This window comes from Mobula birostris, chromosome 22 (genome assembly GCF_030028105.1).
Source record: "Mobula birostris isolate sMobBir1 chromosome 22, sMobBir1.hap1, whole genome shotgun sequence".
NCBI classification, from domain to species: Eukaryota; Metazoa; Chordata; class Chondrichthyes; order Myliobatiformes; family Myliobatidae; genus Mobula; species Mobula birostris.
The window spans coordinates 24018126-24037224 of record NC_092391.1 but is presented as its reverse complement, the minus strand read 5'-3'; the positions used below and the strand labels follow the sequence as shown (position 1 = coordinate 24037224).

Below are 19099 nucleotides of genomic sequence, written 5' to 3'. Positions count from 1 at the left end.
TGGGGTCTAACCAAGGTCTTGTATAGTTGTTACATTACCTCACGGCTCTTGAACTCAGTCCCATGGCTGATGAATGCCAGTACACCGTACCCCTTCTTAACAACATTGTCAACCTGCGCAGCAGCTTTGAGTGTCCTATGGACACGGACCCCAAGATCTCTCAGATCCTCCACACTGCCTCAAGTCTTACCATTTACATTATATTCTGTCCTCAATTTGGACCTACCAAAATGAACCACTTCACACTTATCAGGGTTGAAGTCCATCTGCCTCTTCTCAGCCCAGTTCTGCATCCTACTGATGTCCTACTGCAACCCCTGACAACTCTGCAGACTATCCACAACACCCCCAACCTTTGTGTCATCAGCAAACTTTCTCATCCACCCTTCTACTCCTTCATCCAGGACATTTATAAAAATCACAAAGAGGAGGGGTCCCAGAACAGAACCCTACAGAACACCACTGGTCACTGACCTCCATGCAGAATATGAACCATCTACAACAACACCCTTTGCCTTCTGTGGGCAAGCCAATTCTGGATCCACAAAGCAAGGTCTCCTTGGATCCCATGCCTCCTTACTTTCTGAAGGAGCCTGGCATGGGGAACCTTATCAAATGCCTTACTGAAATCCATATACACTACATCCACTGCTCTACCTTCATCAATGTGTTTTGTTACTTCCTCAAAGAATTCAATCAGGCTTGTAAGGCACAACCTGCCCTTGACAAAGCCATGTTGACTATCCCTTATCAGATTATGTCTCTCCAAATGCTCATAAATCAATCCTGCCTGTCAGGATCTTCTCCAACAACTTGCCCACCACTGAAGTCAGACTCGCTAGTCTATAATTTCCTGGGTTAACTCCCTTTCTTGAACAAGGGAACAACATTTGCAACCCTCCAATCCTCCATACTTCTTCCGTTCCTATTGATGATGCAAAGATCATCGGAAGAGACTCAGCAATCTCCTCCCTTGCTTCCCACAGTAGCCTGGGGTGTGTGTTAACTGGTCCCGTTGACTTATCTAACTTAAAGCTTTCCAAAAGCTCCAGCACATCCTCTTTCTTAATATCTATATGCTCAAGTGTTTCAGTCCACTGTAAGTCATTCCCACAATTGCCAAGGTATTTTTCCCTAGTGAATACTGAAGCGAAGTATTCATTAAGTACCTCCGCTGCCTTCTCCAACTCTATGCACACATTTCCACTATCGCACCTGATTGGTCCTATTCTCACATGGCTCATCCTCTTGCTCTTCACATATTCTTAAGCTCCTCCCTAGCAACCTTGTAATTTTCTAGAGCTCTAACAGAACCTATTTTCTTGAATCTTTTGTAAGCTTTTCTTTTCTTCTTAACTAGACTTTCTACATACTTTGTACACCATGATTCCTTAACTCTTCCATCATTTCCCTGCTTCAACGGAACATACCATTGACATTTCAAAAGAAACATAGGACGTTAGATCAAACAAGAGAAAATCTACAGATGCTGGAAATCAAAGTCATACGCACAAAATGCTAGAGGAACTCAGCAGGCCAGGCAGGATCTATGGAAAAAAGTAAACAGCTGACGTTTCAGGCTGAGACCCTTCTTCGGAAATCCAAGTCCTGAGGAAGGGTTTCAGCCTGAAACATCGACTGTACTCTTTTCCATAGATGCCGCCTGGCCTGCTGAGTTCCTCCAGCATTTTGTGTGTGTGATGTTATAATAAAGCCAATATTCTCAACGTGGGCCAATTTCAGAGCAAATTGGAACAATTAAATCAGTTTTTTTTAAATCATCTGAAGTTGACTACTGGACTGTTTTATCATAAGGCCTTAAAAAAAAAGTTGATTTAAAATCCTTCGATGTGAAATGCAATTCAACAGTGCTTCAATAACGAAGGATAATGTGTACTGACAGTATTGAGCAATGTGCCAGGGACACTGCCTCACACTTGAAACGTGATAATAATTATCTCTGTAACACTCCCAGAATCTGACTGAACCAGTGCCAGTGGAGGTTCTGGTTAGAATCACTACTTGTTTGTGAGCAATGCTTGTTCATAGACGAGCGCCGTAATGTGTGTGACTCGCACACCCCTGGTTAACTTCACAGAGCCCACACATAACCGGTTCCTGGTTTTCATATCTTGCAAAGTGCAGAACCTCCCAAAGTGATTAACTCACATTTTAGGTCTCCCATCTTCCATCCTATTTTTTTTCTGTTAGTACATAGCTAATGTGCTGGGAACGGATCCAGTGGTAGTGGCATGTTCCTTGTGTGACATGTGGGAACTCTGGGAGACCTCCAGTCTCCTTGATAACTGCACCTGTGTGAAGTGCATCAAGCTGCAGGTCCTTAGGGACCCTGTTAAGGAGCTGCAGCTGGTTGATCTTCAGCTCCTCTGGGAAAATGAGAAGGTGACAGATTGGAGCTACTGAGAGGTAGTCACTCCGAAGTTGCAGGAGTCAGGTACCCTGGTGACTGTCAGGAGACGGAAAGCGAATAGGCAGCCAGTGCAGGACTACCCCTGTGGCTGTTCCCCTCAATAATGTACACCACTTTGGATACCGTTGGAGGAGATAACATACCAGGAGGAAGCTGCAGCAAGCCTATCTCTGGCAGGGAGTCTGGCTATGTGGCTCGGAAGGAGGCGCGGGGGGGGGGGAGAAGAGGAGTGCAGTAGTGATAGGGGATTCTATAATCAGAGGATCAGACAGCAGATTCTGTGGATGAGAAAGAGACAGCCGGATGGTATGTTGTCTCCCAGGTGCCAGGATCGGAGATGTCTTGGACCAATACCATGGTATTCTAAAGCAGGAAGGTGAAAGAAGTTGTGGTGCATATTGGTACCAATGACATAGGTAGAAAAAGGGAGGAGGTCCTGAATCGAGAACTTAGGGAGTTAGGCAGAAAGTTGAAAAGCAGGATGTCCAAGGTAGTAATCCCTGGATTGCTGTCTGTGCCATGCACCAGTGAGGTTTAGAAGAGGGTGATTTGGCAGATGAATGCTTGGTTGAAGAATTGGTGCAGGGGGCAGGGTTTCAGACTTCTAGATCGTTGGCTTTTCTTTTGGGGAAGGTACGACCTGTACAAAAGGGATGAGTCCCAAGGGGTGCAAGTATCCTTGTGGGCAGGTTTGCTCGAGCAGTCAGGGAGGGTTTAAACTAATTTGGCAGGGTGATGGGAATTGGAGTGATCGGCCTGAGGATGGGGCAGTTGGTTTACAAGTAGATGCAGTGTGTCAAGAGACTGTGAGGAAGGACTGGCAGATGATAGGGCAAATTTGCAGTCAGTAGGATAGTTCGAGTGTAACAGGGGGCCAAAATAAAAAGGGTGATGACATATTATATTGCAACACATGCAGTATACAGAATAAGGCAGGTGATCTAGTAACACAGATAGAAATTGGCAGGTATGATGTTCTGGGCATCTCTAAGTTGTGGTTGAAAGATGATGATAGTTGGGAGCTTCACTTCAAAAGATACAGACAAATAGGCAGAGGAGGTGGAGGGGTTCTGTTGGTAAAAAATGAAATCAAATCATTAGAAAGATCGGAAGATAGAGAATCCTTGTGGGTAGGGTTAAGAAACTACAATGGTAAAGAGCCCCTGATGGGAGTTTTATGCAGGCCTTCAAACAGTAGCCATGATTTGAGCTACAAATTACAATGGGAGATAGAAATGGCATTTAAAAGGGCAATGTTACGATAGACATGCAGGATTTCAATATGCAGGTAGATTGGGAAAATCAGGTTGGTGCTGAATACCAAGAGAGGGAATTTGTAGAATGCCTATGAGATGGTTTTTTAGAGCATTTTGTGGTTGAGCCCACTAGAGGAACAACAATTCTAGAATGGGTACTAAGTAACAACCCAGATCTGATTAAGGTCTAAAGGAAAAGGAACCTTTAGGAGACAGTGATCATAATACGATTGAACTCACCCTATGGTTTGAAAAGGAGAAGCTAAAATCAGATGTATCAGTATTACAGTGGAGTAATGGGAATTACAGAGACATGAGAGAGGAGTTGGCAAAGGTTGATTGGAAGGGGACACTGACAGGGGTGATGGCACAACAGCAACAGCTGGTGTTTATGGGGGAAGTTTGGAAGGTGCAGGAAAAATACAGCCCGAAGATGAATAAGTATTCTAAAGGGAGAATGAGGCAACCATGGCTGACAAGGAAAGTCAGAGACAGCATAAAAGCAAAATAGAAGGCATATAATAGAGCAAAGATTAGTAGGAAGTTAGAGGATTGGGAAGCTTTTAACAACCAACAGAAGGCAAATAAACAAAGCCATAAAGAGAGAAAAGATGAACTATGAAGGTAAGCTAGCCAATAATATAAAAGAGGATACAAAAAGTTTTTTTTTCAGATATATAATGAGTAAAAGAGAGCTGAGAGTGAATAACAGACCACTGGAAGATGATGCTGGGGAGGTAGTAATGGGGGAACAAATAAATGTTGACAAACTTAATAACTATTTTGTGTCAGTCTTCACTGTGGAAGACACTAGCAGCATGGCAGAAATTCGAGAGTGCCATTGCTATTATTAATGCGGAGGTGCTTGGAAAGCTGAAAGGTCTGAAGGTAGGTAGGTCACCTGGACCAGATAGACTACACCCCAAGGTTCTGAAAGAGGTAGCTGAAGAGATTGTGGAGGCATTAGAAATGATCTTTCAAGAATCACTAGATTCTGGAATAGTCCCTCAGGATTGGAAAATTGCAAATACTGTATCATTCCACTCTTTAATAAGAAAGGGACACAGAAGAAATTATAGGCCAGTTAGCCTGACTTCAGTGGTTGAGAAGATGCTGGATTAGTTTAATGTTTTTGAGTTATTAAATATAGCAGGTACATAGATAGGTGGAGGGGCAGGTAGTGTTGAGGGAGCAAGGTGTCTGCGGAAGGACTTGAACAGATTGGGGGAAAGGGCAAAGAAGTGGCAGGTGGAATATAGAGCAGCAAACTGTATGGTCATGCACTTGGGCAGAAGGAACAAAGATATGAACTAATTTCTAAATGGGGAGAAAATTCAAAACTCAGAGGTGAAAAGGAACTTGGGAGTCCTCGTGCAAGATTCACTAAAGGGTAACTTGCAGGTTGAGTCGGTGGTGAGGAAGGCAAATGCAATGTTAGCATTCATTTCGAGCAGACTAGAACTCAAAGCAAGGATGTAATGCTGAGGCCTTATAAAGCATTGGAGAAGGTTCAGAGGAGCTTCAAGAGAATGATCCCAGGAATGCAAGGGTTAGCATATAAAGAGTTTTTGATGGCTCTGGGCCTGTACTCACTGGAGCTTAGAAGAATAAGGGGGGAATCTCAAACCTATCAAATACTGAAAGGCCTAGGTAGAGGTGATGTGGAGAGGATGTTTTCTATAGTGGAGGAGTCTAGAACCAGAGGGTGCAGCCTCAGAATAGAAGGACATCCACTTAGAACAGAGATGTGAAGGGTTTTCTGTAACCAGAGGGTAGTGAATCTTTGAAATTCATTGCCAAAGATGGCTGTGCAGGCCAAATCATTGGGCATGTTTAAGGTGGAGGCTGATAGTTTCTTGATTAATAGGGCATGAAAGGTTACAGGGAGATGGCAGGAGAATGGAGTTGAGAGGGATAATAAATCAGCCACGATGGAATTGGAGAGTAGACTCAATGCTCCAAATGGCCTAATTCTGCTCCTGTGTCTTATGGTCTAGATTGTGTGAGATAATGACACATGTTCAAAGGGGAAATTTAGTTGTATGACAAAATGAAAAACAAGTTAAAGATTGATGATATCCAATAACAAGAGCAGAACAAAGAGGAAGAGGCTAAGTACCATTGACTACCCTGTTATCAGATTTTCCCGTAAAGATTTGCAAGAAGCTGTTGATAACTCCTCTTGGTTTTCATTACAGCCTTGGGCCAAATGTACATGTGTACTGAATTGTGGGGGCAGGTGTGACTGTCTCAACACCAAATAAATGTGGCAGCAAAGAGCTTTGGGCAAGCCAAAGTCAGTTTGGCTATTTGAAAGCAGCAACTGAAATCAGACATGTTAATGCTACGAGTGGACAGGGGTTAAACCTTCTACTGCAAATTACTCATTTCCTGACTTCCCAAAGCCTCACGGGTACAACTGAAATGACACTTTACTCAAATCACTCATGTAGACCCTGGGCATGGTGCTGGCTGATGATTACCTTAAAAACGAATTTTCTCCGTCACTGATATACAATGAGTGCAGATGGTATTCTGTACTGCACAGGGATTCCCAGATTGTGTCAGAATTTGTGAAAAATCCTGGAGTCCCAGTCATTATTTACAGAGGTCGGTGAGAGGGTATCGGTAAAAACATGCCTGTGCGTATGGGAATTGGAACGTTTGGAATACAGCAGATGCCTGAAAGCTGGCCAGAATTTCTAAGGAGTTCCTGAGAATTTATTAATATTCCTAGAAATACTCCTGCAGAGAGAAACAAGCTGGTGTCATTGATATTTTCTTGGCCTTGAATCAGTTGTTGTAAATGTTTTGATGCAGTATTTATTATTGATACAGTATTTTGTCAGAAGATAACCAAAGGGCAGTCATTATTGGACTTAAGGTGCTACACAGCAGATCACATTGACTGTGGCTATTTCCAGTGCTTCAGCATCATTCCAGTTTCAACAGAGCTTCCAAAAGGTAGATTGAACTTTGAGAGGCTTAGCTACCTCACATTAGCTGAGTAAATGTAATATTATATCTTAGAATCATTGCCAAAGACCAAATTGAATCTTGGCTCCTTCCAGCACTATTTAACTGATTGTAGATAACTTAGAGCAGCAGTAACAGTGGAACGCCGTGACTGCGTGGAAGACCTTATGAATTGGTCGGCTCAGCACTTTTTTGAAGCATTCTAAGACTAGTGGATATTCTACACCTGGATCACCATCAGTGGTTGATGTATGTCGCTCAGTGGGCAGAATTATCACCTCAGTGTCAGCAGGTTGTTTGTTTTCCATCTCTGGAGATTCAAGGACAGGACTGAGGCTGATATTTCTTCTTGGATGTGTAGGTATTAGGAATGCACATTAAACCATTGCCCTATCTGCTGTTGGATTGGTCTGCTTAATTCTTAGATTAGACTGTTTAATTGTCATTATCATTGCATTTTAACAATTTATGCCTGCTAGTATTTTTATATGACTACTTGTGTACTCGTAACTGTTTAGTATGTTTCCTAGTGGTCATAGTATGTATGTATATGTAGTTGTTCAGTGTGTGTCCTTGTGGTTACAGTTTTTTGTATCATTCTGGAAAGCTCTGGTGCTGCGTTATTTGAATAGGAGCTATCTGATTGGTTAACTCTTATCTGCAACTTTAAATGGAATGTTTCTTTTCTATGGAGTATAAGAGCTGACCACACAGTGATGCCATCTTTTTCTTCTTCTCTACCTTCTGTTACTAGCCTCTACCACTGTCCATTTTTCACTTATTTTTGTTCTGTTTGTGCTTAATAAAACAATTGTAAAGCAACAAGTTTTGTGCCTCTTTCCTGACTTCCGAAAGAACCCTGGATTAAAAACATCAGAATCCAACATTGCCCTCAAGGCACTGTTTTGACAAAGATCAAGTGTATCCCCTCTGGTGGCCTAGCTAAAATTTATCCTTCCACCAATATAGTTTTATCAGTCATTATCACACTACTGTTTGCTTAAGCTTGCCTTGTGGAAAGTAACACACACAAAATGCTGGAGGACCTCAGCAGGCCTGGCAGCATCTATGGAAAAGAGTAAACAGTTCATGTTTCGGGCCGAGACCCTTCATCAGGACTGGGGATAAAAAGGGAAGTCAGTGTAAGAAAGCAGGTAGAGGGGAAGAAGAGCTACAAAGTCTTAGATTATAGATGAAACTTGGAGGGGGGGGATGAAGTAAAGAGCTGGGAAGTTGATTGGTGAAATAGATAAAGGCTGGAGAAAGGGGAATCAGATAGGAGAGGAGAGAAGACTATGGAAGAAAGGGAAGGGTAGGGGAATCAGAGCGAGGTGATTGGCAGGGAAGGAGATAAGGGAGAGAAGGAAACAGAAATGGGGATGGTAAGGTGTGGGGGGGGCAGGGGGACATTACCAGAATTTTGAGAAATACATATCCATGCTATCTGGTTGGAGGCTACCTATATGTACTATAAGGTGTTGCTCCTCCAACCTGAATGTGGCCTCATTGGGGCAGTAGAGGAGGGAATGGAGTGAAATGTTGGAATGAGAGTGGGAAGTAGAATTGAAATGGATGGCCACTGGGAGATCCCACTTTTTCTGGCGTAGGTGCTCAGCGAAGTGGTCTCCCAATCTTCATCAGGTCTCACTGCTATTATGAAGGCTACACTGGGAGCACTGAATAGAGTGTGTAATGGCTCTGGGCCTGTATTCACTAGAATTCGGAAGAATGAGGGGTGACCTCATTGAAACCTACCAAATGGTGAAAGGCTTTGATAGAGTGGATGTGGAGAGGATGTTTCTTATGGTGGGAGAGTTTAAGAAAAGAGGACACAATCTCAGAATGGGGAGGGGGTCCTTTCAGAAAGGAGATGAGGAGGAATTTCTTTAGCCAGAGAGTGGTAAGTCTGTAGAATTCCTTGCCACAGGCAGCTGTGAAGTCCAAGTCTTTATGTATATTTAAGGCAGAGGTTGATAGATTCTTGATTGGTCATGGCTTGAAGGGATTCGGGGAGAAGGCAGGAAATTGGGGCTGAGAGGAAAATCGGATCAGCTATGATGAAATGGTGGAGCAGACTCCTTGAGCCAAATGACCTAATCCTGCCCCCATATCTTATGGTCTTATGACCCCAACGGACTCACAGGTGAAGTGTCGCCTCATCTGAAAGGATTGCTTGGGGCCCTGAATGGTCGTGAGGGAGGAGGTGTGGGGCAGGTGTGGCACTTGTTCCACTTGCAAGGATAACCTTGCTTTGTGTAATCTGCAGCTTTGCTTCTACATTTCAACAGTAAGTACGTTGACTGTGAAGTAGCTCCCTCGGTTTATGATCTCATCCACACGATGACACCTCTGACAGTGCCACACCCCATCAGCATAGTCTTTACTTTCCACAGTCACATGAAAGTTATCTAGTTACTTCACATGCGACAGCTCCCTATTTGTATGGTATGTTCCTTTCTGAGCACTTTAAAGTCGATCGTCAACAAATGAGTATAGGATCATGGCCTGTTACGTTGCATGGGATCTATTGCAGAGTAATTAGTCATTTTAGCCTATTTAGTCCATGACAAATTGTTATTCTGCTGAGTCCCATGGACACACACCCTTCATACCCCTCCCATCCATGTACTTCTCTTAAGTATTGAAATCGGTCCTGCATCCAGCAATTCTGTTCGCAGCTTGTTCCGCCCTCTGAGTGAAGTTGATCCCCCTCAGTATTTCACCTTTCACCCTTAACCATTGACCTCTACTTCTAGTCTCACCCGAGCTGAGGGGTTGAAAAAAGCCTTCGAGCATTCACCTTGTATGTAGCCCTCATATTTTTGTACACCTCTATGAAATCTCCCGTCATTCTCCTACGCTCCAGGGACTAAAATCTTAATTCTTATCAAATAGGAAACAGGCATTCTGTGATTCCCAACTGTCAGACCTTTATGGAGATCCTCAGATGGAATCATACAGTATTGTACGTTATTCAGCACAACATGCTGCGCTAGTTCCAAAATAATTATTTAGTCTTTAAGGTGCTGTATTTACTTCTCTCATCTTTTCACATGGCCCTGCACTCTTCCCTCCCTTTCAGGTATTTATGCCAACTGATCGTTGTTGACTGTACTTCCACCAGCTTTTTAGGCTGTGTAAACCAGATCAGAGCAACTGACTGAGTAAAATAAAAATCTCCTCTAAGCTGCACGTATCCTTTTCCCAAATGATGAGATAGGGAGACGGTTACACCAGCTCCTGATGACAGAAAACAGATTACCCGGCCACCATCTCATTGCTGTTTGTTAGAACAGTGGTTAGCACAACACTTTACGGGACCAGTGACCAGGGTTCAAATCCCGCCACTGCCTGTAAGGAGTTTGTATGTTCTCCTGGTGACAGCTTGGGTTTCCTCCAGGTGCTCTAGCTTCCAACCATTGTGCAAAGACGTACAAGTTGGTCATTGTAAATTGTCCCGTGATTACACTGGGGATTGCTGGGCAGCATGGCTCAAAAGGCCGGAAGAGCCTATTCTGCCCTGTACCTAAATAAGTAAATCTTGCTCTTGTACCTAAATAAATAAATCTTGCTCTTGTACCTAAATAAATAAATCTTGCTCTGCACAACTTGACTTGAATTTACTATATTGCAATGGTGACACCAATTCCAGAATAAATCTCATTGCCTGTTCTAATATGTTAGGGTTTTCCAGGATCATGAAAGGCACCACAGAATGCAAGTCTTTCTTTCCTAGCTAGACTAATGCCTGTAGACTAATTTATTTTTCATTGCCTTTTCTTTTCTACCTTCATGTTAGCAACTTTGCTTAAGCTGTTGTGCGTAAAACTGGCCACCAAGGTTGATATCGAGGTGGTAGATCTTGCTTGCTGCTTGCAGCAGTTTTGGTAACGAGATAAATAGTGATAGTTTACACTTGGTAATCAGTCTCAACGTTGTGCCCGTGAGTACCCGTCGAGAGATCACCCAAATGATTCACAACGGTGTAAATTAAACAAAATCTGACACCAGATCACATAAGCAGCTATTATGACAGGAAACCCAAAGTTTGGTCAAAGAGGGAGTTTTTTTTTAAGAAGCGTCTTAACAGAGGGGTTGAGAAATGGAAAAATTTAGAGGGGAAAGTCCAGATCTCATGGCAAAAGTGGTTGAAGGCACAATTACAATTCAGAAAATCTTTCTAACACGTTCACTCTAAGTCCTTTTAGGTATAGGCTTCAATTGGTGCATGAGTAAACCCCAGAACAATCCATTGACCAGACCCTGGGGAATTTTCATAAAATACCAGAGCTTAAACCCAGTGGAAATTAGGGATGCATTGAATGCTTGTGGGAGGGGGGGAAGCAAAGCTTGTGAGGTGTTGTAGGACGGGAGAGGAGAGAAGAAGGAGTGGGTAAGATGAAGCAGTGATCAGGGGTTGTAATTTTACAACTGAGTGCGTTGTAAGTTTAGCATGTGGAGGTTGAGAAAGTTATTTTTGTTCCTTCCTTTGTGGTGCTTGTGATGCAACATTACAAAACACCAGTCAAACCTTTCTCATTTGTAAGTTCACCACATCTTTCTCTCTGTACAGTATTATAATTTAAAGCAGTAAATTTAGTCTGATGCTGCCGTACTTTAGCTGGAGAGCAAGATTTCAATGTTTTCTAGGTGTCCAAGTCCTGCAATCATTGCACATTTTTTATCATCTACATATTTCCTATGGTCCAAACTAAAATAAATAAAACCCATTTAAAGGTAAGGGTATCTCCTTTGATCCTCACTATGGGAAGACTGGCTTTTCTAAAAGGCACTAGAGTTTTTTGGAACCTTCATGGAATGGTGGTGAAGGGGACTTCAGTAATGATTCAATAGTTCAATTTAATTTCAGAGAATTTATACAGTATACAACCTGAAATTCTTACATTTCACAGACATCCATGAAGCAGGAAAAAACCCAAAGAATAAATAACATTAAGTGTCAGAACCCCAAAGCCCCTTCTCCCCCCTTCCATGCACAAAAGCATCAACCAAAACCGAATCACTTGAAAAGCTGAAACAAACTACTAATGGTGGAGCTCCAAAATAAAAATATTGGAAATTCTTAGCCGGCCAGGCAGCACCTGCAGAGCAAGAGATAACAGTTAATATCTTGGTTGATGCTCTTTAACTGTTGTTGAATCATTCATGGTCAGATCCAGCCCTGCATCCTGCTTTACTTTTAGTTCAGGTACAGCTTTTAGTTGCCATCTGACCTGGAGCTCTATAAGGTCAAGAGGATGTCATTAGGAAAGACCTAAGAACAATAAATAAAAAATTGAGGAGATCATAAGGCCCCTTGCAATTGCTCCACTGTTTAAGTATCAAATGGTTTCAAAAAAGGATATGGTAGAGGGACTTGGTTTACTTCAACCCTATTCTAAATAAAGTAACAGAGTTCTCCCAGGAGTAGCTTGTTGCTATGGTTTTTGAGTGCTCGTCACCCCTTCAGTTACATTACAATTCATTAGGAGTCAGGGATCAATGTTATCTGATCAGACATGAAGGAATTGTGATATGCCAAGTTTGGGTCTGTCCTATCATAACGCACAGTTATGGTCCTCATGAATTATTTCTCCATTATGACATCCTCAGTAGGCACATGTAATTTTTGTCAAATTCATGCAGTTTACACAAGTTTCAAGGGCTGTTTTATCTACTCCAGTTTAACCCCTTGCTTTAGTATTTCTGAACCATGTGCATTTCAATAGTTTTGTTTCTCTTGGGAAATCATTTTGCAAAATAAAGGCAAGAAATGCAATGTAATTTTGCTACTGAGAAGGTTAATAGACCTTTGCTTTATATTCATTATTCAGGTGCAAGTATAAAACTCGGTTAGAAATGAGCTGCCAATGTGCTCCAAAGATAGGTGTGCCTTAATTTATAATATATTCATTCCACCTTTAACAAATAACAAAAATGCAGGAGCTCTTAGTTATGCTATTGTCACCCCCTGGGTCACAGAGGACCCAAAGATATTGACATTAGCCAGTAACTTGCAGTCGGCATGCTCAATAGATCCAACAGGAATTTTGTGACAAACTTCATACCCAGAGTGAAGCTAGATTGTAGAACTTACCACAGTGAGTGGCTGAAAAATCAAATGTGTACAGTTGAGTAGAAGCTGAATGAAAACAGTGAAAGCACATTCAGTGGGAACTTTCCGAAGGGAATGGGATAAACATGTGAAGGTGTTTGCCAGGCCCAGGAGAAGGAAAATGGACACAGACAGAGCTTTGATAGCTTTTGCCAGGATGGGACTAATAACCTCCTGTTGTGTCAGCTTCATTGTGATTCTGTGAGGGAGAGAAAGAAGTAAGGGCATGTTGATGGGGTGGAATGACGAGTGGGTGATAGGAGGCTCCAGTGGAACATAAACACTGTGTGGACCTACCTGCAGGAACAAATGACCTACTCCTGTGAGTTGTAACTTTGAGGAAGTTAACATATAGCCATCAAGCATTAAAATATAAAAAAAAAACAAAATATAACATCATAAGAAGTAGGGACAGGACTAAACCATTCCGTCCATTACGTCTGGTCTGCCATTCAATGGGATCATGCTAATCCAACATTTTTAATCCACGGTTCTGCTCCTACCCTATTAACTCTGCTTCACATTGATTAAAAATCTATTTTCATCCTCATCTGTCTGAAATAAATCCCTCTTATTTTGAGACCATACCTTCCGAAGGCCATTCAGCTGAAATGATATCACCCTAGTACTGAAATGGACCAGCTTCTTTGGTAAATCCTTCATGTTCCACTGCTGTAGCTCGCAAAATTTGTTTTTCAAGACTGATACTGACGGTTTTGTTGACATCTCATTAAGTGACAGAACAGACTTGAAGAGCTAAAATAGCAATTTCTGCTTTTGCTTCGTTATTGGATCGATCCAAAATATAATTGTAAGTTTTAGGATAAATGAGAAGGTGACGTTGTTGAAGAAATTGCTCTTGAATGTCATTCACATTGCATTGAGGTAACCGACGGTGAAAATGTTTTGACTGTCTTTGAAATGTGCTTACAGAACAGAATATGGATGCCTGGAATGTGCTGCCTAGTACAGAGGTAGAGGCTTCCAGCAGACAATGGGTGTAAGGAGGGTGAAATATGGACATGGTGTAGGTAGGAGGAATTAATGCTTGGGTATTTTTGATTTGCTTTTTCACTGGTTCAGCACAACACTGTGGGACGAATTGCCTGTTCCTGTGCTGTACTGTTCTATGTTCAATATATTTGTCTCCCCGAAACTCTCTGCTTCTAACCGCAGATCCAATAAGGAGGTGATGGACCAGCTTCAACTATAGCAGTTCTTCTGGTGCCTGTTTTCGCGGGCCCCATTCCCTGACTGAGCTAATTTTATCCACCAGCCTGGAACACTCCTTTGCTTCAGCGGTTGGGACACCTGCCTCTGTATTCTCATGTGTGAGCAGAAGGTCTGGTCGGTCAGGCAGAAAGGAAGTTGGTGCAGATCAGTGTTAGGACTTTGAATTAAACTAGAATCTACCGCCAAAAGCTCCAAGTTCATTAGTATGCCAGGCTTCCTCCTAATAAGCCCTGTTCTGATCCACTTTTCCACTGTTGCTTCTGTGACACTGCGTTATGTGGCTGATTATTAAGGGGCCTCTCTTGCTGCTCTGATTGGGATCAGTTTGGCTTAGTAGGAAGGACTTGTGTCCTCGCACCACAAAGGAGTCACACTGGATGATATTTTTAGCGTGCCACGAACTTGCAGCCTCTGTACCGATCCCACTACCACAGTATCGTGAAGTGTCAGCCAGGAAGAGCTGTGTCAGAGCTATCTGATCGGGCAGATGTGACTGAATCCTCAGCACTGCTGCAGAACGATTCTGCTGAGCTGAGTTTCTACTGAAGTGCACGTACATATCAAGTTGCACTCTACTGCCAGCCCTGTGCATGACAGCAGCAAGGGAGCATGCACAGCATGAGTAAGGTAGTCATGACCAGTAGAGTAGAACAGAAATCGGTCACAAGGACTATACTGTGAATATTATACAGTGACTATATTATCTCTTTATGTATATCACATGGCTGTTCCTCTGCCTATAAATACGATGTGACTTATTCAAGATCTGTTCTTGTATGTATCCTATTAGTTACACAGGGACTCTCCTACCCCTGCCTCTATCACTCCATTCAGGACTATATTTGTTCCCTTTTGTTGGTTATTCAAGGATTGACCTTGCTTGTATATATGATGCTGCAAATTCCAGGTCCTCTGTTACCTTCCATCACTACCCACGTCCATCAAACCTGCTGCTGACACACTTCTTCAAAAAGCCTACCATTGACTCCACTTTCATCACAAACAGCTGCCCCATTTCTTTCCAATCCAATGCCTGGAAAACGCTGCCGTCTCCAGTCCTCTCTAGAACTCCTTGTTTAAATGCTTCCAGTTTATTTTTCTTCCTCTGACAGTCACACCACAGTCACAATTGAAGGTAATGTGTCCCTTCTCATACTTCTCGACCTGTTTGAAGTCCTTGGAGTGTTTGATCACACCATCCAACTCCAAAGCTTTACCACTGTAGTTTCCAGTCCTTCCATTGACAATTTCTCATCTACGTGCAACTCTTGGCAATATCACTGGAAAATACAGCATCGGGTTCTGCATTCACAGTGATGACACGACTCTATTCTCACCAACTATCTCCAATTTCTAACAAAATGCTGGAGGAACTTAGCAGATCTGGCAACATCAATGGAGGGAAATGAAACGTCAAAGTTATGAGCAAAGACCCTTCATCAGGATTATTGAAGGGTCTTGGTCCAAAACATCAACTGTTTGTTTCCCTCCATAGATGCTGCCTGACCTGCTGAGTTCCTCCAGCATTCCGTGTCTGTGCTGCTTAAGATTTCCGGCATCTGCACGATCTCCTATGTCCCCAATTTGTGGACAGTTTTCTTGACTTCTGATGTTCTCTCAGTATATAAGGGGAATATTAAAGAACCATCTTCAGTCTCTTCTGCAAACACCATTCTCTAGCCACTGACTCCATCCATCTCCCTAGCAAGTGTCTGAAGCTGAACTATACTTTTAAAACATCGGGGCCACGTTTAACCCCGAGCAGATGTCCACGGCAACATTAAAACTACCTATTTAGAGATAGAGGTATACAAGATAATAAGAGGAATAGATAGAGTGGGTAGCCAGCGCCTCTTCCCCAGGGCACCACTGCTCAATACAAGAGGACATGGCTTTAAGGTAAGGGGTGGGAAGTTCAAGGGGGATATTAGAGGAAGGTTTTTTACTCAGCGAGTGGTCAGTGCGTGGAATGCACTGCCTGAGTCAGTGGTGGAGGCAGATACACTAGTGAAGTTTAAGAGACTACTAGACAGGTATATGGAGGAATTTAAGGTGGGGGTTATATGGGAGGCAGGGTTTAAGGGTCGGCACAACATTGTGGGCCGAAGGGCCTGTACTGTGCTGTACTATTCTATGTCCTATGTTCTATTTCCCGGCTCGGAGTGGTCCCAGCTCAGCCATTGCTGGAATTCTCCTCCATACGTTCGTGACCTCCATTTGTGAGAGCTCCTGCCGGGTCTCAAAGGCTCCACACTCCAGAAAGTCGGGGTTATTGACCCCGCTGATCAATCTTTCCCTGCACTAAATTCATTTCCCTCGTCACTCCTGTGGTCGCCGAGATACAGAGGATAAACGGTGCCTGGTCTTTAAATCCCTCGTCCTTACTTTCAAATCGTGCCATGGCTCCCCCCCCCCCCCCGCCCCAGCTCCTTCTCTCCTGCAGACCTGAAGACCTCTGCGCGCCTTCAATTCTGGCTGAGCATCTCCAGTATTAGACCAAGCCACCATTAACCCCGTCCCCAAAAACATACCCTACATTCTAAATCTTTCACTCTGCCTTTCTTATTCTAAAATACCCCCAAAAGCCCACTTCTATAGGTAGTTTGATCACCTACCCTAACACCCATGCTTGGCTTTGCTTAGACGTTGACGATGATCTTCCTGCGAAGGCCTTTCAATCAAGATGCTCCATTAATACTAATTCCCGATCTGTGCCTATGAATATCACGCACCTTGCACAATGACTACATTCTGACTGAGACTGGTTAGTTACTCTAGCTTGTTGTTGCAACTGTATTTATCACCCTGACTGTATGGCTCTTTATAGTCGAGTTAAAACATGGTTAACAGAGTGGGTGCTACTTTAGCCTGAACTGCTTCATTAAACATATCTGCATATAGCTGTGAATTTACTCCAGCCATCTCTTCGTTACCCTCTCCCCCAACTACAGTCGAATAGCGCGGAACTGAAAGCGGAACAGGGCCACGCTCACTGCGTGAAGCAGTCAGAGGTGTTGCAAATAGCCTAGCGGCAGCTCCGACCCCCCAGGCACGAGTGCTGATGCGGGCCCGGTCCCCGGCTTCGATCGGGGCATTCCGTGTCAGTTAAATGTCACCGTCCAGTGGCTCACTCCGCGGCGGAGGCTGGCAGCCGCCGGCTTTTTAAAGCACTTGTCCAGCCTCCCGTGCGAGTCCCTGACATTGAGCTCGCAGTCATTACCAGCACACTGTCACGCACAGAGGTAACACACACACACAAACACACACACACACACACACAGTAGGTTCATTGCGCGGCCACAAACGGTAATGCTCACAACACGTACAAGCACATAGTCGCACTCAATGTCAGATCCGCGCCTCCACCTGTCAGCGGCCGCTCCCGGTTAAACTCCCCTCGCTCGCCGCACTCACGCACAAGCACATACTCACATGCCTACATCGCCGTACGTGTTGTGAAACTCCATGTGGTTGCAAGCCTGAATCCAGCCGACCACCCAAGTGTCCGCCTTGAGGATCGGGGGCACGCAGACCCGCGCCGAGGCTCTGAAGTAGGGAGTCCGGTAGCGCAGCACGATGTCGGACGACTCGTCGATGCTGGTGGGGTTACTGTCGATGCTGGCCGAGACCTCCTGCAGGGAGATGGAGTCCCGGCACACCCTCGGCTTACAGGCGAGGCTGTTGATACAACCCATGGCACTTAGTGGGAAGACGAGGAGAGCGAGAGACGCGAACCCCCAGGTCACCAGACGAACCATTGACATCTGCACCGAGGGAAGAACTCGGTCAACAAGCTCCCATAAGCAGACGTTCATTCAACCTTCTACTGAAGGCTAGAGAGAAATCTGCTCCTGACAGGCCCTAAGCTTTTGTGTTTTAAAACACACTGCAAGTAAATAACACTGCTTTCGTGTAGAAAATCCTTAACCTTTCTTTTTCGGTGAGGGGAGGCTTTTTTTGTGGAAAGGAGATTTGAATGGGGGAGCTGATGGCTCCTCGTCCCTTTCTCCCGTTGAGTCCCGAAGCGAGGAGCGAACTAATTCTCATTCAGGTGGGAAGGACATACAGCCCGGTTCCCAGTGCACGGCTGTGGGGTTGCAGCCTCCTCGGTTCCGGCTCGCCCGCTCCGGGCCATGTCCCAGCGAGGAAGTGAAGAGAGCGGGAGAAGCTGGGGCTGCCGCGGTCTCTCCCTCTCCCCCTCTCTCTCGTCCTGTCCCGAGTGTCGTATCAGCTCGACTCAGCGGCAGAATAGAAGGTGGACGCCGAAACTCCCGCGTGAGTGTGTGTGCGCGCGCCCTGGGGCTGCTGGTAACAGTTTTGAGGATGTTGCTGACTTCCTATCTCTCTCTGTCTCTCTCTCTCTCTCTCTCTCTCTCTCTCTCTCTCTCTCTCTCTCTCTCTCTCTCTCTCTCTCTCTCTCTCTCTCTGTACCCACCCTTCTGCGGCCGCTGACTGTAGTCATCGCCTGGCCAGACAGCCAGCAGCTTCACACTGTCGCTACCGCTCACAATACTTCACATTATTTGCCCATTACAACACCCGCGTTGCCGTTGGGTCACTGCTTGAGATAAATTAATGTCCCTGAGCTCCACCGCGTCAGTTTCTAGTCCCTCTGTCGGTATCAGTAACAGAGTAAATATTGTAACTGCTGTCCCCTCGCTCCACTCTCACTCCCCAGACTCGTTTCTCTTTGACATGGAATGAATGACCTCCTGGGATGAAGGTGATTTGAAACAGAATCTCCGTATCTCACTGAATTGCTGGACCGACCCTTTTATCTTCATTCAGGGCGATTTCCGGGATTTATGATCTTCAAGCATTGTGGGAGATGTAGTTTATTGTCCTAACCCGCCCTCGTTTATTCCACCTCTGTCGTTTTACCTTACTCAGTGATCGTGTCGTTTTACCTTACTCAGTGTTCGTGCCGTTTAAATTCTTGTCCTGTTCTTTCTACAGCACCGAGTTTTTTTAACAAAATACATATGCTATTTATTTATCTTTCAGTCACTGGTCTTCAAGGGTATATTTCCCCAGCCTAGGTGCACGCTTTTAATATTTGGCACGATCCGTGAAAATATAAACGCACTT

At 44.2% G+C, this 19099-nt stretch overlaps 1 protein-coding gene across 1 annotated transcript in view; it reads right to left on the bottom strand.

Moving 5' to 3' along the window:
- fam78ab (family with sequence similarity 78 member Ab) overlaps window positions 1-18788 on the bottom strand; it is a 30834-nt gene extending 12046 nt beyond the window's left edge. The window contains exon 1 of the mRNA XM_072240322.1: window positions 17444-18788. Coding sequence (XP_072096423.1) covers window positions 17444-17826 — 383 coding nt within the window. The 5' untranslated portion in view covers window positions 17827-18788. The remainder of the gene's footprint in view (window positions 1-17443) is intronic.
- Between the last annotated feature and the right edge of the window lie 311 nt (window positions 18789-19099).